The sequence below is a fragment of the Pinus tabuliformis genome, chromosome 8 (genome assembly GCF_031772625.1).
Source record: "Pinus tabuliformis cultivar Carrire ecotype Pingquan chromosome 8, CPIR1, whole genome shotgun sequence".
Lineage (NCBI taxonomy): Eukaryota > Viridiplantae > Streptophyta > Pinopsida > Pinales > Pinaceae > Pinus > Pinus tabuliformis.
In genome coordinates, this window is record NC_142294.1 from 1,892,603,997 (window position 1) to 1,892,625,868 (window position 21,872).

General features: G+C 38.1%; 1 protein-coding gene across 2 annotated transcripts in view; it reads left to right on the top strand.

Annotated features, from left to right (window-relative positions):
- MAK10 (MAK10 homolog) overlaps positions 1-21,872 on the top strand; it is a 190,116-nt gene that overhangs the window by 90,044 nt on the left and 78,200 nt on the right. For both annotated transcript variants that reach the window (XM_089374672.1, XM_089374671.1), the window contains exons 7-8: positions 19,701-19,973; positions 20,087-20,230. In XM_089374672.1, coding sequence (XP_089230798.1) covers positions 19,701-19,973; positions 20,087-20,230 — 417 coding nt within the window. The remainder of the gene's footprint in view (positions 1-19,700; positions 19,974-20,086; positions 20,231-21,872) is intronic.

The window sequence follows — 21,872 nt, forward strand, 5'->3', positions numbered from 1 at the left end:
CTCAAATCCTCCTTTGGGGTTCCAAGTGTAGCTAGGGTGCCATCATGTGGTCTCCATGGGTGTTCAATTATCCAAATAAGGCCTCCTTCTCTCTAGTGCTAGTGCTTCTTTAGGTGCAACAAGCCCTCCCTAGTCTCTAAATGGGAGACCATCCTCATTTGGGCTCTGAATTAGGTCTTTCCCATCAGGTTGTGTGAAGGCTAGCCTGAGGGCACACTGGGTCCAGTGGTGTCAACATGAAGAATCCTCAATGCTAGGTCAAAGTTGAGCAACGTCCTAGGTCCTGAAGGTACTCTGGGACATGTAACATCTGCTAATGTTGTTTCAAAAACAACATGAACTCAAGAGAAAGCAACCATCCATCAGAGACTAAGATCAATAATGCATCGAAGTGGACCAAACTTGAATGTTAAAGGCATGATAATGCTTCAAACAAGGATCACCTTCTGATATCTAACTACATGAAGTCCTGTAAAGGTGTTCCCTACCTTGATAGAGGTGGCTAATGGTCAACCCTATTAGGTGCTTCTAACCCTCAAGGGGAAGTGACAGTACGAAGGTCAACACCTCAATAAATAAGTGTTGTTGTAAATAATGTTGTAATGAAGGGGAAAAGGCTTCATGGCCAAGTGCCAGGTGAAAGGGACCAATTGGTGGGTGTCCACATCCTAAAGTATGAATGTAAAGCAGGGAGCAATCGTGGAGGCATAAGATACCTGCTCGGCTTGATTTTTCCATCCCTCTTGTGCGCCTTTTACTTCTTCTTCATTATTCCTTGTATACCACTTATAGCTCAAAGGTTAGAGCTTGCTCTTTAGGTGAGTTAGTTCATCGCTCATCAAGGTTGGGACATGGTATGCGGGTCAATGAACACACTATCTCGGTCATGGTCTTCCAAGTAGTGCCCCTTCGATAACCCTAAGGGTCTTAAGGGAGGTTCCACTAGACTAGGGCCAAATATTAACCTGCCTGGTATGGTGGGAGAATAGATTTATAGTCAAGATTAGTCAATCTTCCATATCACCCCTTTATCCATACTAAATGCCCAAAACAAACAAGTTTAAGCGCCCAATTGCAAGGTGATCAAAGTATATTTTGAACAACAACCCACCTTCATCCAAGTGTTAATGTGGGATAGCGAGAGGTACATTGTTGATGCAAATGGTGGAGGCACATGGCATATCATTGTGAAATAACGATTGTCAGGGGTTGCAGGCTAGCCGGCTGTCCGACTTACTATCAAATGTAGGAGAAAAGTTTTCCTATGGGGTTACCCATTTTGGTGGGTAGCATATGGCTCCAACTCGAGTACATGAGCTCACCATAGAGCGCATGATCAATATGCTCGAATGGGGAGTGCATGAGAACTCCAACAATCCCTAGACTTGCAAACCTTTAACCTGCACATCCAAATCAACTTGTTTGGGAGTATGTGCGCTGGGTGTAGGTTATCACCCATGGTTTGTGTGATGATAAAAATCCGTACATAAAATAAAATTTATGTAAATGCAATTTAATCTATAATGAAATACAACAATATGAGAATGCAAGATGTTAAAGTGTCACACATTGTGCAATGCAACTAACTAGCATACATGATTAAGTTAGTTTCGATCAATCAAAGTAAGGTAGCAAGTTTAGCAGTATAGAATTAACCCATACCTACTTTGCCATGGATCCTAAGAGGGATGGGGTCCTTGTCAATTAAAACGAGATCGCCTACTTGGTGTTATCTTTTTGGTCTTTGAACCCATCGCTTCTTGGCAATTTTCAGACCTTTGTTGGAATTTTTAATGCGACAGGCATCTTGCAAAAGTGGAGGCTTACTCAACTTTGGGGCCCTTTAGAATAGTCTTGACTCACATTCTTTTAGTTCTTATTGATTATGTCCTTTTCATTGGATCTAGGGAACGAGAAAGGTTTTGTTGTATCTCTGAGATGATAATGGTTAGCTATCATGCCAGGGCATCTAAGATGTTTGTTTTGGGGGTTTTGTTTTAATTTGGAGGACCAATGTATGAAACAGATTTAAAATAGTGATGCCTAACCTTTTGAATATTATTAATATTTAAATAGAGGGCTGCTATTAAAATTCACACAATGATATAGCTTGCATGGTGGTGAGCAAAATTAGAGAGATGATATGGCTATCACAGTCTTCAAATTGAAAATTAAATAATCATAAGTAAGAAAACCTTTAAACTATGTTTAGAAGGTTTAACAAAATATTCTTAAGCTTACAAAAGATACTGATGATTTTATGATTTAGAGGGAATTAATTAAACAAACAGTTTATATAATTCATTCTCATTATAGATGATCACTTCAGAAGCTTATAGGAATAAATTGAAACACAATTACCCCTACCTGGTTATTTTTGTAAAACATAAGAATATGAAGAAAACACTGTGAAATAAAATTGGAAAAACTTAGAGTAAAAACATAATTGTATGAATTAGAATTCATAATCCTTTGCTTTTGTATTAATGATTCAAAAAAGTCAAGTACATTGAATGTTTAGAAATGCTTCTTCAAGGGTACAACCCTCAATAACTTGTGAAAGAGAGTTATTTATACAATCTTGGAACTAAGAAAATATCTTAAACTATTTTACAAAAATAGATAAATACAAAATCAGGAATATAAACTGATAGTCGATCTGTCACTATTTTGGTGCTGCACTGTTGATGACTGTTGCTGGAAAAACTGAGAACTGTTGAAAATACTAAATGCTGTTTGATCACTCTTTAGTCAAGTAAATCAGTTAACTCTTCCCAACATTTCTTATCTGGGATAGATAACTTAGTTACCCTTCTATAAACTTCATCCATCTCTGTATATTTAGTAAAAGTGGGTTTTATTGGAAATATATGTCTGATTTCATTCAAGATAAAGAAGGTGTCCCTGAGTGCATTCAGCACAACCCTTGGTGTTGTTGCACCTCTTATGTTTGAAATTGAAGCTGCATTGGTGCCGACCTCTATAAGCTTTCGAACATAATCTTCAATAAGCATTAATTTGTCGTTTATCACAAGCATAGAGGGCAAACCCTTGCTAGTCAAGGGTTCTAACCTGCTGAAAAATCGTTGAACTATGGTATTCACACTGCGACACTTTTCCTCCAACTGAAGGATGAGGTTTTTCCTGGTAATGATCTTCTTTACTTCTAGTATAGTTGCTCTCCTATCATTTATACCTAATTCTTGAAGCTCATAGTTGTCTTTAGAATTCAGGAACTTGATTATTTCAGAAGCAATTTCTGGCATGTCCTCAAGCTCTTTAGAAATAGTTTCAACAACTTCCTGAGCTTTCTCCAACAGGTCTTTTTGATCAAAGATTATCTTGATATAGGGCCAGATATCCTTGATTGATTCAATAATTTCTTCCCACAAAATCTCCCTTACCAAACCCAATTTGTTTCCAAGGTAAGATTCTTTGAGTTCCCTCTGCAATGTTTCAATCTGACCTTTTACCCTCTGGAGTTGAGCTGCATGTGAACTGTCTGCAACTGCTTTCATATGTTGTAGCTCTTTCAGTTCATTTTGCAACTTCTTGATTTCTCCTGTCTGAATAGACAGGTTTTGAACAGCTTCAGCAAGTTGTTCAGCTCCTTCTGCTGTACCTGTAGTTGATGTTGTGGCTGAAGCAGAAACTCTGGTTACAGGGATTGCTGCAAGGGGAACTACATCCATTGGAGTTTGGGCTCTTTTGAAGATTCTTCTTTCTCCTTGACCAGTTTCTCCATTTGCTCCTCCATCTGTTTTATTTGCAGATCTTGTTCCATGATAAGCTTCATCATGTTGGATTTCTTTAATGCTGCAAGCTCAACATTTTTCTTCTTAATAAGTTCTTCTACAACATTTATATTGGAGGGATCATATCCCATCTTCAGCACCAGATCCTCCAAAGATTTGATCTTGTTGTCTTTTGCCAATGAGGAAACTTTCTCCAACTTGAGCTGTGACTGTGTATTTGCTAAGGTAACCTGCAACATTGACAAACTCATGGCAGTGTTAGTCAAAGTGGAAGAAATGATCTGATCAGTTTGTTTGTGCATCTCAATTTCATCAATTGGATGCACATATTTTACATTAAACTCAAAAGAGGGTTGCTTCTGATAATGTGCAGAAGTCCTGGGGTGTGGAATTTGAGCTTGCAGGAAAGCCATCTACATCTTTCCCTTATTAGAGTCAAAGACTGAATGAAGTATGGCTTGAGAGCTAGAGGAATGTTTCCAGAATTGGGTATAGGTGTTCAATTTCAATTCTTCATTCTTCTTTTTCATCTCACTGAAAACATGAAAGATGTCCTCCTCCTTGTCCTTCGGAATGCTTTCATGGTCTGAATTACCTACTGTTCCTGAGAAGTAGTGGAATGAGTTGGGGACTGGGTAGATTGTCCACCAGACTGTGTATAGAGCAAAGTCTCTCCAAGTCCATTAAATGTTGTTTTCTGAGACTCATTTGTTGCACCAACAATCACAAAGATCCTAGGTCTCTTCTTTCTATGCACAATCCTAAAGCCCTAGCTTGATGCTTCAGTTGTAGGGGATGACTGTTCTTCCCTTCCTCGTTTAGCTGTCTTTTCCTGTGCAAGTGGAGTTTGTACATTTGAAGTAGAAACTGCCTACTCTTCAGCTTCTTGAAGGGTGTTCTCTTTCCATTCCAACTGATTTTTGTACTGCTCTATTTCAGGTCTGGCTGTGTGGTGATATGCAGTAAACTTATTTTCAACCCTGAGTTTAGAAATCACTCCCATTGGGTCATAAGACCAAGTGAAACTGAGACCAAACTTCATTTCCTTTAATAACCTGTTTGCTTCTTCTCCTGCTGCTCTAGTGTTGCAGATGAATGGACCGACCTGAGCTTTTAGCTTGAATTGTGATTTCTTCTTTGCAGCCACAAAGTGTACTTCATCTGCATTTAACCTCTGCCTAATATATTCCAATGCAAAGATTCTGATGGGGAGGTACTTGGGAAGTTTGTAGGGTGGAAGCTCACAACCATAAACCCTGATTTCTATATAGTTTTGGTAAAGATACCAATCTCCTGTTGTGGCTTGATCAACTAGCTGCAACACTTTCACAATTTCATCACTGATTCTTGGTACTGGAGTGCTGCTCATAAGACTAATAGCTAGATGAATAAACAATTCTATGAACTGTTTATATGTAAATTCTTCTTTCTCCTTCATTCCCATTGAAGTCCAAAAGATCACTGATTGCTGGTTGCCTTCCTCATCTAGCTTCTGTAAGGTGAATGGAAACTTGTCTCCCTGAAAATATATAAAAAGGTATACAAGCACTGAAGCATACTTGAATACTTCTTCAGTGTTAAACTGGACAAATTGTTCATGTATGGTTTCAGCTAGGAATTGGTTGAAGTTATAAATAACAGTGGGTTTGGAATCAGCAGAAAAGATAGACAAGAAACCTAAGATGGCTTCATTAACATATTGATCAGAATTGTAACCAAGCAGATAAGACAAAATGGTGGTGATTTGCTTGGTTCTGTCTGGGGACATTTATGAATCACGGGGGGGTTTCTTTTAGGCAAATGGCTATCTACAACTAGGAAAAGTTCTAGAGTTTGAGATATTTTAGTAAAATCTAGCTTTTGATAAGCTTCTATCAGGCTTTTATGAGAAAAAGGATGGGTTGGTGTAATAGTTGGGGCTTGCAACATCTTTTCAATGGACTCAACATTGATGAAATAGAGGATTTCTCTTGTGGGTGAAATGATTGTTCTTTGAGTGGGATCATAGGATTCATGGCATTTCCTGACAAATTCAGGTGCTCTGTGTATTTGAGGGAAAATGTAGTGGGGAAGGTCGGAGTTCCAAAGTCCTATTTCATCTGTTTGATCAATTAATTGATCCTCCATCCAACAGTAAATTTCATATAAATCAAATTGAGAGGAAGACTCAATGATTTTACAGTCTCTGTCGACCAGGGGAGTATGATGGAAGTCAACTTGTGGATGAATAAGAGGATTTGGGATTTCTGCAATTTCTATTCCCTTAGGAGGCATCTTGTTAAGTGAATTATAGATTGAAAGTGATAGAAATGGAAGAAATCGGTCCGAAACACTGTGAAAACATAAAAACAGTATAACTAAAAGTAGATAGGTGGACCTGGATGTCGGCTTGGTTCGGAACAGAATGACAAATTCGGCTGAATGATGAGTCTGTCGTTTAGGCTGTAAGCATGAAATCTCTAGTGATGAATTGAGTTTCAGAATTGTATTGTGTAACAGTTTTGATGAAGGAACATGGCTTATAATGAACAAAAATGGAGCGGTGCTATTTAATGAACGGCTAAATCCTCATTAATTATCCAACGAGATTGATAAACGGGTCTATGGGGCATAAATTCGCAAGAGTTGTGAATTAAATGAATAACGGATAGTCGACAATTGATTGGACGAGGGAAGTGACATGGAGCGGACGTGGAGAGTGTTCGAGCGGCGGTAAACGATCAAATGCAAACTACGTTTCGGAGCAACTTCAGGTGGTAAGAGGGTGGTTTCCAAAACTTCCCACTTCGGACCCCCCCGGCCGATAAAGTTCGTACGACAAATGAGGGCCGAGGAGTGATGTGGGCCTATCAGATCTCAGGGGAGTGTGCAAGATGTAAGGTAAGATGAAAGGGATTTAACAACGTGAGGCGGAAAGTAATGGTGGGGTCAAGATTTTATGGCGGATGTGACAATTGAGGGTTATGGGCAAATAAATGGATGAATGAAGTTAGGATATTTACAAAATGACATTGGTGCTTAGAATTTATGGTTAATTAAAATCCATCACTGTATGCACACATTTCCAGTGTTACAACTTAGGATAAAATCCTTTCATGCTCCAATTATATCTCATATATCTAACTACCCTTTACTCTCCTAACATTTTCACTTATTTCTTCGAGTGCATTTAGGCTAGCAACTCAACACTTCCTTTTAAAGACTAATCTACTTCTATCCCTTATTTCCTCCATTGGCTTAGATTAAACTGTTGAGCCAATTTTATTTGCTACCTTTTGACAAATAATTTAAATAAATCCAATTATGATTAAACTGTACAATTGGATTGTATAAACTGTGTGGCATTCAAAATTTTAAACAATCTGCTCACAACTTTTATTTGCAAAACTAAACTGGACAAAGAGTAGTGGCATTTGGATTTGCAACACTTTCAAACTTTATTATTTTGCTTTTCTTTCTAACCTAACATTTTATTTTTGCCTTCATTTTTTAGGGTATCTATTCTAACATTTTAGTTGATATGGACTTATTCATTAAATATCCCTAACATTTTTTCATTTAATATTCTTTTTGTCCATATCCTAACTTATCATTTCTGAAATATATCTTCATTTTTTGACTAATTGATACTAACTTACCAAAACCAAAAAATGCTACAACAGGTTCAATATCTTCTACATGATCAAGCATTTATTGTCCCCATATAAGTCAAATGACGTTCGATCACAGGTGGGTATGGTGGCAATTTCCCTCTAATTAAGGCACACCACTTTCGTGACAAATAACATATCCCAAGCATCAGGCATATCAATGACTACAACATCCATCAACACAAATATGTCCTTATTAGCTGCTCAACAAGTCACATGACACAACGACATGGGACATAAAGGACATGTAAATATGAGTATTCAACACGAGACACGACGACCTCGAAAACATGACACAGGGGGACACATTATATATATATATATATATATATTAAAAAATACTACCTGATCCATATTTTTAGAAATTAAAACATCTACAGAAATAAATCATGATGATAGCCATTTAGTAATTTGCTAATTTAATATTTACAATTTTACAATTTTAGAACCAGTTAATTTATTAATTTACTACATCAATGATATAATGTTATTTAGCAACCAACCAATACAAAGTTATATAACAACCAATCTATACAAAGTTATATAATGTTGACTACCCTTCTTTATCATGCTGGTTCAAGTTCATAACTTCCCACATCAAATCTCATAAAAAACCCTTTCTTATTAAATTATTAATGTATAGTTGGATTCATAAACAAACAATGCTGACTCAAGTGCATAACTTGCCACATACTTAATAAAAGTTCAAATCTTATAGAACCCCTTTCTTGTTGGGCTTAGTAATGCAAAGTCAAATCTCAGAGAACCCCTTCCTTATCATGTTGGTTTAGGTTCATAACTTCCCACATAGTACAAACTCTATATTTTTGGTTTCGCTTATTATTTTTCGTGCTTACACCCAAATGAAAAAGGAGCAAGATCAAGCCATGTGCATATGGCGACTCGCGAGGTATTGTGCTCTTTGGTCCTAACTAGATGCATCCATACTCATAGTCTTTTAATTTATAAATAAAATTATTATCTTATCAGGTTGATTCACGCTAATTTGTGGTTAATTCACACTAGCTTGGGGCCTTCAAAAACTGCGTAGTGAGTTTGATTAGCCGCGCAAGCGAAAGGTGAAAAGCCTTGTCTCAACTCCAACAAGATGTGAAAATCCAAACAAAGAATTGGACTCCAGAATACCTCACGAAAAAGACAGAAAAAGTGATAAAAAACCAAGATGCGACATTTTAAATAGGGGATTTTAGTGGGACATGTATCCTAAAATCGAAATACGTTAGTGCACGTTTTCGGTACGGGCCAAAAACATGTCACGTCCGACACAAGGAATATGGGACATAAGACCCTAAGGGACATGTTTTGTGACTAAGGCTGCCAAAGACACCTTCACATCTTTGATGAGGCCATAGACAAGAATACATTTGGAATGAAAACCACATACATTTTTGTAAGAGCTAGTGATATCCGTTTCTAATTGATGCATGACTCTCAATGGCATTACATTTGTAGAGGCACCAACATCAAGCATACAAATATGTAAAATGAGGTTGTTGATCACTAAGGACAACAAAAATAGTTCATGTCATCCATATTTTTTTGTCAAAATACATGTTTTGTAAGATGACTAGAAGATCCTCAAGCTCTTCTTCAAAATTGAAAGTCTTCCTTATTTGCCTCCTTTGAGACAAAAGCTTTACCATCTCTAAAAGAGGGACCTGTACATTTACTTTATCCAAAAAATTCGTCATATCAGCATCAGAGTTTTGTGGTTTTGGCTCAGGCATATTTTGAGGTTGGAGTCGTTGGGCCTGAGGCTTGTACTGGAGCTTCTTTTGGGACGTAGTACCAGAACTTGAACTTGCTTGGCTTTAGTCAACATTTCTTCTAAAATATTGCAAACTTTTAAACCTTCCATTGTTTTGCACAACCATGATCGGTTTAGCTTGATCATTATTATCATCAATATGGACTTAATCATGCTCTACATGGAAGAAAGTGTCACCAAGCAAGATATTAAATGGAACACCTTCATTGACGACATTTAGGTGCTCAAGGGCGTCTTCCTCCTCCACTTGATTGTATGGACACTCTTCTTGAGTGTGTTATTCCTCACAAGGTTGGCACGACAAAGAATCTTCTTATCCCACCAAATTGGTTGGGGCAAGGGCATTTAGAACATTCTATTGATTAGCATGGTCTCCCTTAGGAGCATTCTTGTTGAAAGGTTGATGACATTAGTATCATTGAACTTAGGCAACTATTCACAATATTTCTTAGGGAAGGGATGCAAAGCATCAGGGAATTGACTTACATCTAAGGGCTTAAATGCAACTATGAGCCATGGCTTGTTTATGATGTTACGGGTGGTGTTGTCTACAAAGTGACTTCTAACCACATGACTCTTAGGGATCTTAGGGCATTTAGCTACGTCAATAAACGTTCGGGTAGTCTTCTTCATTGGAGCTATGGTATCATTAGAAGAACTACTAGGGGTCTTGATCGTATTAGTTTCAAGAGTTGCCAAAAGAGAATCTATTTGGTCGTCTTAAATGTTCTCTCTTCAAAGAGAGTGAAGGTTAATCTTCAAATATTGAGGAGGTTGACTCAAATACTCCTCGACAACAATGCAAGAAAGATGTTGCCTCAAAATCTAGCAGGTCTTGTGAGGGGAGGTCACAAGGCGAGAACTAGACCAAGTGACAACACTATGAGGTATGGCCCACTTTCACCATAGCCACTACATCCTATTGTTTAGTGGATTTCCTCCACAAGTTATGTAGGTCACTTGAGAGATAAATTAAGTCCAGGGCTTGTAGGTGACAATCATAGGCTTAGGAGGGATACTCAACTTAAGAATAGGGCTTAACTATCTCAAACAAGGGAAATGCATTCCTTCAAAGAGGCATAATTATGGCACAAAGTGACCTAGGGTTTTAGAATAGGCAAGGTCAATAGGCTTATCTAGAATCACACGACCGAAAAATGGCTTGAAATAGATGAGTATGATCAATTTTAGGTGCAACAAGCCTTCTAAAAGCCCCATGTTGAAGCCTAGGGCAAGAATAGGGTTTTTTTGGAGTCTTCAAGAGAGAAGGGAGTATTTATTGTATACAAGAAGACCTTGAAAGCTTATCAGATCTTCATACCAGTGTAGAGGAAGACAATTGTGAGCAGAGATGTTAAGTTGAACGAGAACTTGGCATCTAGGAAATCTCATGAGTTGCCACTAGCAGTGACAAAGGATAAGTAGTGGGGGGATCTGAAGGGAGAGCAACATGCATAGACTTCTATTTCAAGTAGTCAACCTTCAGGTGGGGAGAAATTGATAGATCCTTCCAATTTTGTTAGGAGGCGAAGGTGGTTTGCATAGACATTAAGGGATGCTCAGGAGCACGTGGAGGCTCCTAGGTGCACATTCAAGTGGAGAAGGCTTCAAAAGAAGTTTCCAAATAAAGAATTGGACTCCGGAATACCTCATGAAAAAGACAGGAAAAATGATAAAAAACCAAGATGCGACATTTTAAATTGGGGATTTTAGTGGGACATGTGTCCTAAAATCGAAATACGCTAGTGCACGTTTTCGATATGGGCCAAAAACGTGTCACATCCGACATGAGGAATATGGACATAAGACCCTAAGGGACATGTCTTGTGACTAAGGCTGCCAAAGACACCTTCACATCTTTGATGAGGCCATAGACAAGAATAGATTTGGAATGAAAACCACATACATTTTTGTAAGAGCTAGCGATATCCGTTTCTAATTGATGCATGACTCTCAAAGGCATTACATTCGCAGAGGCACCGACATCAAGCATACAAATATGTAAAATGAGGTTGTTGATCACCAAGGACAACAAAAATAGTTCATGTCCATTCTTTTTGTCAAAATACATTTTTTGTAAGATGACTGGAAGATCCTCAAGCTCTTCTTCAAAATTGAAAGTCTTCCTTATTTGCCTCCTTTGAGATGAAAGCTTTGCCATCTCTAAAAGAGGGACTTGTAGATTTACTTTATCCAAAAAATTCATCATATCAACATCGGAGTTTTGAGGTTTTGGCTCAGGCGCATTTTGAGGTTGGACCTGAGGCTTGTACCAGAGCTTCTTTTGGGACGTAGTACCAGAGCTTGAACTTGCTTGGCCTTGGTCAACATTTCTTCTAAAATATTGCAAACTTTTAAGCCTTCCATTGTTTTGCACAACCATGATCGGTTTAGCTTGATCATTATTATCATCAATATGGACTTAATCATGCTCTACGTGGAACTAAGTGTCACCAAGCAAGGTATTAAATGGAACACCATCATTGATGACATGTAGGTGCTCAAGGGCTTCTTCCTCCTCCACTTGATTGTATGGACACTCTTCTTATCCCACCAAATTGGTTGGGGCAATGGCGTTTAGAACATTCTATTGATTAGCATGGTCTCCCTTAGGAACATTCTTGTTGAAAGGTTGATGACATTAGTACCATTGAACTTAGGCAACTATTCACAATGTTTCTTAGGGAAGGGATGCAAAGTATTAGGGAATTGACTTACATCCAATGGCTTAAATGCAACAATGAGCCATGGCTTGTTTATGATGTTACGGGTGATGTTGTCTACAAAGCGACTTCTAACCACATGACTCTTAGGGATCTCAGGGAATTTGGCTACTTCAATGAACTTTCAGGTAGTCTTCTTCATTAGAGCTATGGTATCATTAGCAGAACTACTAGGGGTCTTGATCGTATTAGTTTCAGGAGTTTCCAGAAGAGAATCTATTTGGTTGTCTTAAATGTTCTCTCTTCAAAGGGAGTGAAGCTTAATCTTCAAATATTGAGGAGGTTGACTCAAATCCTCCCCGACAACAATGCGAGAAAGATGTTGCCTCAAAATCTAGCAGGTCTTGTGAGGGGAGGTCACAAGGTGAGAGTTAGACCAAGTGACAACATTATGAGTTATGGCCCACTGCCACCATAGCCACTACATCCTACTCTTTAGTGGATTTCCTCCACAAGGGAGGCAATTTATGTAGGTCACTTAATAGATATATTAAGTCCAGGGCTTGGAGGTGACAATCATAGGCTTAGGAGGGATACTCTAATCAATGAATGAATTGAATTGATTTACAATGAGCAATGAAGCTCAATAAATAATACAACTGTATTTACAGAAACAACAAGTTTCTACTAAGAAAATAGAAACAACAAGTTTCTACTAAGAAAATAGAAAAAACAAGTTTCTAATAAGAAACTGCTAATGAGATCATAGACGAGCATTAAACACTAAAATAGCATTATTCTAATACACTCCCTTAATGCTCAATCTATTTACAACACCTATAGACCCTCTAAATTTTACAAACTTATCAGGACCAAGGGGCTTGGTGAAGATGTTTGCTGCCTGCTCTGTTGTGGGAACATACAACAACTGAATGGATCCGTCTTCAACAAGATGTCGAATGTAGTGACAATGGGTTTCCACATGCTTTGTTCGTTCATGGAAGACTGGATTCTTGGCGAGTTTGAGTACTCCCTAATTATCACAGAACAAGGGAGTAGGACTTGCCTGGGAAACATGCATATCCGCAAGCATACGTCGAAGCCAAACTGCCTCACAAGATGCCTTAACTGCTCCCCGATACTTTGCTTCTGTCGAGGAGAGAGCCACTGCCTGCTGCTTCTTACTAGTCCATGTGACAACACCGAATCCCAGACTAAACACATACCCAACTGTAGATTTACGGTCATCAACTGAACCTGCCCAATTGGAATCTGTGTAACCACTGAGTGTAGGATCTGAACTCCGAGTGTACAAAAGTCCATAATCAGGAGTGCCACTCACATAACGCAGCACACGCTTCACTGCTATCCAATGATCAGCCTTAGGAGCTGACATGAAGCGTGAAATGTAGCTCACTACAAAATTGATATCAGGTCTAGGGCAATAAGGTAGATGAGGCTGCGCACTAATTGCCTGAATAAAGTTTCATCCACAAGTGGTGAGGATGACTGAGCTGAAAGTTTGAGCCCTGGTTCCATAGGAGTCGTGGCAGGTTTGCAATCCTGCATTTTGAACCTGTCCACAAGATTTATAGCATACTTGGATTGAGAGAGAAAGATGTTGTTCTCAGTCTGCCAGACTTCAACCTCCAAACAGTAATGAAGAAGTCCCAAATCTGTCATATCAAAAGTGTTGCACAAATCCTGTTTGATCCCATGGATCAAATGTGCTGAACTGCCAGTAATGATAAGGTCATCGACATAGACAACGACAAACAAAATATCATCACCAGTATGTTTGATATACAAGTTTGCATCAGATGGACTCCGCTGAAAACCATGATCTGTTAGGTACTTATCAATTTTCATGTACCAAGTGCGAGGGGCTTGTTTCAGAACATAGAGTGCTTTGACTAATCTACAAACTTTTTATTCCTGACCAACAACCTTGAATCCTGGAGGTTGCGTCATGTAGACTTCTTCCTATAAGTCACCATTCAGAAAATCACTCTTGACATCCATTTGATGGACTTTCCAACTGAACTGAGCTGCTAAGGCAAGGACAAGCCGTATGTTACTCATCTTGGTTGTAGTAGCAAAGGTCTCCTCATAGTTTATGCCTTCCTTCTGTGAGAACCCTCGAGCAACAAGACGGGCCTTATACTTGTTGAGGGTTCCGTGAGCGTTGTATTTCACTTTATACACCCATTTGCAGCTAATGGGCTTCTTCTCGCAGGAAGATCAGAAAGGGTCCAAGTGTGAATCTTTTGAAGACTCTGGAATTCAGCTTCCATAACTTGTTCCCACTCAGGTATACCCTTAGGTTTTGAATAGGTTTGAGGCTCAAAAACACTGTGTAGGTTAGCCATAAGAGCAAAATTTACTGTAGGCTGCTGTTTGCTCTTATTTCTGGAAGTTCTACCTTCAAGGAGCTCATTATCCTGGAGATCACCAATAGTTTTAGCCCACCATTTAGGCCGGAGAGTAGATGAACCAATATCTGGAGTAGGTGGAGGAGGCTCAGGAACAATAAGAGCAGTGAGAGGAGGATTATTTTCTGGAGGGAACTCAGGTAGTGCATCATCAAATACTGAATCCCTCCCATCAGGTGGACCTAACGGAAGAAGAACACTGTGAGGCTGATCCTCAGAACACTGCTCAGAAGGAGGGGATTGAAAGAACCCTTTGTCTTCATCAAACACTATGCCCCAATTGAAGATAAGACGATCAATGTCTAAATTTATCAGCCTATAGGCCTTGTGATGATCGCTGTACCTTGTCATCATGAGTTTCTGGCTTTTGGAATCCAACTTAGAGCGCTTAGCAGCTGGAATCCAAACATATGCAACCAAGCCAAACACTTTGAGGTGACTGATCTTAGGCTTACGGCCAGACCAAACCTCTTCTGGAGTCTTCCCCTTAACAACCTGAGTAGGTGATCGGTTAAGAAGATAGACAACAGTAAACACTGCTTCATCCCAAAATTTATTCGGAACATTCCTGTGTTGTAACATGGAACGAGCCATTTCAACAATCGTACGATTGCGACGTTCGACAACATTGTTCTGCTGAGCAGTGTAGGGTGTAGTTAACTGGCGTTTGATGCCATGGGTATCACAGAAGTTGGAGAAAGCAGAAGAAAAAAATTCCCCCCGTTATCTGTCCTAAGAGTTATGATATTACAGCCAGACTCTTTTTCAACTAAGGACTTAAACTTCTGAAAGATACTAAATACATCAGATTTTTGTTTTAGAAAGTACACTGATATCTTTCTACTGAAATCATCTACAATAAGCAGAAAATATTTGCAACCAGTAATTGAAGATGCTAAGTCACATGACACGAGGACACGAGACACGGAGGACACGTAATTACGAGTATTCAATACGAAATGCAGCGACCTAGAAACAGGACACGAGGGACACGTTTTATATATATATATACATACATATATATACATACCGAAATATAGTTTTTTATCCATATTAAATTGCAGGTTGTAGCTTATCTAATCAAATTAAAATATAATTACTTCTCAAAGTTAATAGTTCACTTTAAAAAAATAAATAGAATCAAAATTTACTATTTAGAAATTAGAATGTGATATGCTTGGTCTTGATTCTTGAATATTCAATGTTCATTGTTCATGTACAACTTACAAGCACATAAGAAAATAATTAAAGTCTAATCCTATTGATTTCCTCTGCCCCTCTTGCGAGGAAATGCCATAGCTTTCCCTTTCCCTCTAGATGTAGATGCTGGTGCTGGTGGAGTTGGCAGTGGAGTTTGCTATGCTCTAGAAGCTAAAGAACTAGAAGTAGGAGCTATAAGAGGTAGACCACGTCCTCTACTGGTGGCAGGGGTAGCCCGGGCAGGTGGTGTCACCTGGAAACATTACAATCTCCCAATCCTGAAATCCTGAAAAACTGATAAGTCTGCTGCATTTTGAATGAAATCTAAAATTCTACTTTCTCCATATGAAATCCAATGAGGCCGGAACCACTCTCGAACATCCTGAGTCATTTCATGGTAATGTTAAAAATTTAAGTAAAAGGATGAAAATGAAGATTAAGGAGAATGTCACTTTTACTTTAAGAATTTAACATTACCATGAATATCATATCAATACTAGGGCCTAGACTTGATCATTAAGTTGCCCCACTCAAAAATTATTTGTTTCTTTCAAAAAAAATTGCAGCTTATGCAGGCAACGTTTTCTATCAACGGAATATGCGTTTTCGAGATGCAGGACACGACGAAAACCGGCGAATACGTTTTACATTTTACAAGACACGATGAAAAACATTTTCGACACGTTTTTGGGCCGTTTTCGTGTCCGACACGTAAAATACGGGACACGGGACCTTGGAGGACGTGTCCTGTGACTTAGTGAAGATGTATTCATAGGACCACAAATATCAGCATGAATTAACTGGAGTACCTTAGATGTGCGCCAAGATTCTCCATCCTTGAATGAAGACCGATGTTGCTTGCCAGCGTGACAGGCGCCGCACACTCCCAACTGTTGAGTTTGAATATCAGGTAACGCTGACACAAGTCCCTCTCGAGATAGCTGAGAGAGATATTGAATGTTTAGATGCCCATATCTCTGATGCCACAAAGTGTTTAGGGGAGAAACACGAGCTGCTAGAGCCATTTTTGGAGAATCACCAGTGTCAAGAAGCCTGTATAGACCATGATCCTCTAGGCCAACAGCAACCGTAAGACGAATATATCAAGGTATCGAATCCCAATCTCGCTAGACACAAAAACTATCTGATACAGAAATGTGTCGTTGCGTCTTGTGCTGCATTTCACTGCTTCGTCATCCTCCGTGAGATTCTCAAGCTTTGAGGCGACGAATTGGTTTTTTTTCGTTCGGAAGTTTTTGTTTGTTTGTTTGTTGTTTTTTATTTACGTCAGTAACTTAAAAAACCTCAGAAGGCTCCCGTAGTGTTTGCCAAGGCCTGTCAAACTTCAGCATAAAAAAATGACGCCGAGTAAAAAAAAAATTTCAGACTCCTAGAGAGCAATTTCGAAATGAAGCATGAAAATTTTCAAACAATGAAAAATTATTTCGAAAAAATACCCGAGCTCTGATACCATAATCAATGAATGAATTGAATTGATTTACAATCAGCAATGAAGCTCAATAAATAATACAACTATATTTACAGAAACAACAAGTTTCTACTAAGAAAATAGAAACAACAAGTTTCTACTAAGAAAATAGAAAAAAACAAGTTTCTAATAAGAAACTGCTAATAAGATCATAGATGAGCATTAAACTCTAAAATAGCATTATGCTAATATACTCAACTTAAGAATAGGGCTTAACTAGCTCAAACAAGGGAATGCATTCCTTCGAAGAGGCCTAATTAGGTCACAAAGTGACCTACGGTTTTAGAATAGGCAAGGTCAATAGGCTTATGTAGGATCACATGACCAAAAAATGGATTGAAATAGATGAGTATGATCAATTTTAGGTGCAACAAGCCTTCTAAAAGCCCCAAGTTGAAGCCTAGGGCAAGAATAGGGTTTTTTTGGAGTCTTTAGGAGAGAAGGGAATATTTATTGTATACAAGAAGACCTTGAAAGCTTATCGGATCTTCATACCAGCGTAGAGGAAGACAATTGTGAGCAGAGATGTTATGTTCAACAAGAACTTGGCATCTAGGAAATCTCATGAGTTGCCACTAGCATTGACAAAGGATAAGTAGTGGGGGGATCTGAAGGGAGAGAAACATGCATAGACTTCTAGTTCAAGGAGTCAACCTTCAGGTGGGGAGAAATCGATAGATCCTTCCAATTTTGTTAGGAGGCGAAGGTGGTTTGCATAGACATTGAGGGATGCTCAGGAGCACGTGGAGGCTCCTAGGTGCACATTCAGGTGGAGAAGGCTTCAAAAGAAGTTTCCGAACAACATGGCACTGATGACTAACATCATTGAGGAGTTGTAGACTAGGAGGTTTGGAGGAAAGCCATGATGGAGGATGATGGATGGGATATTGTGCTCGGATTGGAGGGAAACCTAGTTCTAGATGGCTTTTCAGGAAGTTCCATTCTCTCAAGGGAGAGTGTTCATGATAGTAGTAGCATCGGACAAACACTTCCACATAAGTCTAAGTGTCTAGATGTGTGGAAGTCATCCGAAGGATCCTTTAATCTTAGCAAATTACTTTAATTAAATGAATAATTAAAGTAATTGCTTTTAATAAGAAAGATGTGAGTTAGTCTAATGAAATGCAAAGGTCATTTGCATTAGTGAGTTAGATGAATCTCAGCCTTTGATCTCAAGTGAAGTTGAGATCTAATCTCAAGCATCAATCACTTCGGAGATTAGGACTGTGGATTCGGTCAATAACTCAAACTAATAAAATGAGGGCTAGGCTAAGAGAAAAGACACGTCAAGTGAGCACAAGACACAGTGAGATAGTGAGATCTCACTGATTGGGTGGAGAAGGAAATTCATCCAAGTGTGTGGATTTCAGGTGAAGGGAACAAGGGGCAGCAAGGGAGAAGGATTCAACATCCAGCAAGATCGAAGGACAGGTTTTGAGGGTTTTATCTGCTGGAAAAATTCCAGGTTTTTCTGTTCGTAATTTTCGTTTGTGGGCATTTAATTCCCAGGATGGGAAGCCTTTATATGTTGTAAAACTAATGATAATGGACATCATATTTGAAGAGTATCATTTTCTGTGTGCATGTGTATGTGATTAGTCAATTTTGCTTCCGCTGTTTTTATCTTTTATTCACCTGTTGAAAATTTGGGTGGTGTTTTTATTCAGTAAATCTGCAGTTAATAAATTTACAGCAAGTGATTTGCTAGGTAAGAAATTGCCAGTAGCTGGGCTTAGTAAAAATTAAAACCTGATCTACCTATTTTGGTCATTTGTGGCATTAATATAATTTTCTTTTCCTTCTACTTTCCCTTTGATGGATGAATTACTGTGCATTTGGCTGGTGCCAGCAACTGTCTGGTTTGAATCCCCTTGGTTTCAGGTGCACTAGTCTACTTCGGTGGTATGATTCGAGCACTTATTGGATAACCTTTTTTTAAAGCTCTATATTGACAAATAGAAGTCTTGAAAAATGTGCATGCATACATTTATTGTGTTGTAACGAAGTTATGCCTTATGGTTTGAAAATATATAGGGTGGTCCTTGAACTTCATTGGGAATTTAGTAGGATTGTTTAGGATAAAGGAGTTGTAATTGAGATTGAAACTGAAATTGTCTGGATGTCGGAAATAGGGCCTTGCTTCATTGGTGAGGTTGATGGAGTGTTGAACTGTCCACCAGGGTTGCATTCTTCCGTGAGTTGCTGCTGCCCTTCCCCACCCAAATGTAAAAGGATGAGGCTGAGTGCAAATCACGACAAATTTATTGGACGAAATACCCCTCAGACCTGACATCTAAACTGATGTATATGTGTTGTTTGGTTTAGTCCCTTAGAGCACACTTATTGGAAGGACATCCAAGAAAAAATTATATATTGATGTCTCTACTTGAACAAAACATTGTGAATGGGACTAAAAGTCAAGTCAGCTTGTATGCCACATCAAATGAGGGAATGGTTGATGTATCTTCTGTGAAAAATAAGTCTAATCTTCTGGCGGAAAATATATTTAAGTGAAGTAAAATTGTAACTATATCTTGAGCATATAGAATATATCAATAATATTGGGAATTTATTCTTGTTACTATTTTTAATATTGATCATGCCTTGACTTGGAGCTGAGCAGAACTGTTGAGTCTTAGGATTTTAAACATTTGTAACGTCTGAGAGATAGTTTTATAGTATTCTATGAAAATATTAATTTGGAATTGTTTTTGTGATATAGTCATTCTACCATGCATTAACGTACATGGGAAAGCCCCAAGGAAGGGGTTTAGAGATGGCACATAAGCACATTGTCTCTGGGCTGTCAGAGTTGGCAAGGATCCGTGAATCATCGGATTTCTTATCATCAATATCAAGCATGTCATGTAAAGGTGAATTTGATAATAAAAGTACCGCTTCTGGTCAAGAAGCAGTGGGTTTTGATGCCAGTATAAATAGTCGGCTGCTATCGCCCACGCCACCGCGCTCTATCAATATCCTTAGCTGGAAAATGGTGAGTATGGTGCAGTTTCTTGGCCATTCTTTCTATTTTATTTTCAATGTATTTTAACTCATAATCGATCTCCATAAATGTTGACTTTAAACAAACAATTCTGTTATGTTCAGGCTATAGATTATTTTGAGAAACTTCTTCAAGATTTAGATAGAATATGCTTGCTGCCTCTTAATCCTACCATAGAGGAGGCTCTGCTGTTTGCTGTGGATTTCCAGAAGTCTCAACCCGATCTTGTCTCTCGGTCACAGCTTCAGGTTTTTGGATCTTTTATTTTTAATTTTACTTAGTAGAAATCTTCTAGTGGTTATTTTTGGCTATATCTTGAAACATTATGTTTATTCTCTTTATTAAGTTAAAACTTTGAAAGTTTACAATTACTTCTATCTTGCTATTGTCAACCACACATTTGTAACTGATGCATCACTTCTTGCAGGTATTCTTTCATAACACATGTATATTCATAAGTGATGCATTACTTCTTGCAAGTATTCTTTAAAGTTTCCATTGTTGCTTATCTTTTGTCAACAAAGTATGTTGCTTAAGCTCTTTTTACTACAAACATTTTATGACACCTCAATTACTAGAATTATAAACTAGCCTCTTCCTGGGACAATGGTGTTTGGTCAGAGATTAGTTTGTTCTGCAATTGATTACTTTCTCGTAGGTTTTCTCAGTGGATGATTTTTTAGTATATAACAAATATGGATGTGCCCATTCGTCTTCCTAGTTATGATCATGGTTTGGGTTCGACAATGATTAGGTTCGGTTTGAGTTTGATTTTTTTTATGAGGTTTGCCATTAGGTTTGTATATATAGACACATATTAATTTAAAATGAATTATAGGATAAAATAGTAAGAAATCAACATCAATAAACCTTATGTTGAACGATACTTCAAGGAACCCGGTGTTTCGGGCCGTACTCGTACCCCGAAACTCCGAAACTTGGCTGAAACTCGACCATCATGTAATCATCTATTAGAGTTAATATAGACTTGTTTTTCCTTCTAAATTGTCATCTATGGCTCTTATTCCCTTTTTTCTTGCAAGATATATATATATATATATATATATATATATATCTATGGCTCTTATTCCTTTTTTTCTTGAATATATATATATATATATATATATATCACATTTCAGCTGACATTTCGACCGACATTTCCATTTTTGGGAGGTGACATTTCTAAACATACATGTTTCAGAAACTCCAAAACGTTTTGGCATTTCGTGCAACTTAGCAGTAAACATAAAAAATGCTATCACAGACATTGAAACTACAAGGATAAATTTCAAGCTTGAGTTGTGACATGAAGTTATGAGTTTTTATCTATGGACTTGGTCAATGGCTACGAGGTTATGAAGTTATGAGTTTTGATCTATGGACTTGGTAAATGGCTCTGAGGTTCGATGAGGTCCGCCGAACCTCAAAATTATTTTAAGGTTCACAAAAATTCGAACTTCAATGCTAAAGTTTGACGAACCTTGTGACATAGGTTGTGATTATTCATTACAGGTGAGGATACTTATTGCTATTACTATTTTTATTAACAAATCACTTTAATCATACGTTCTTTTTTTTTGAAAAACATGTCTTATATTTACAAAAAGCAGTGTTGTGAAAATTGCGATAATTCAAATTATCACGATTTTTTCGATATGCTGATTTTATCACGATTATTATACAAAATTATTGCGGGATTTTTTTTTTAGCCGATTTTTATGAAATTATCGCGATAACAATTGAAAAAATCGCGGGGCTTCGCGGCAGCGAGGTTTTATAATGTTTTTTTGGTTTTTTTATGAGTTTATTTGGACAGTTGCACGCGGAGGGTAGAGGAGAGCTTGGAGACCAAGCTGGAGAGGGTTTGAAGCAAATTCCAAGTGCTTAAAG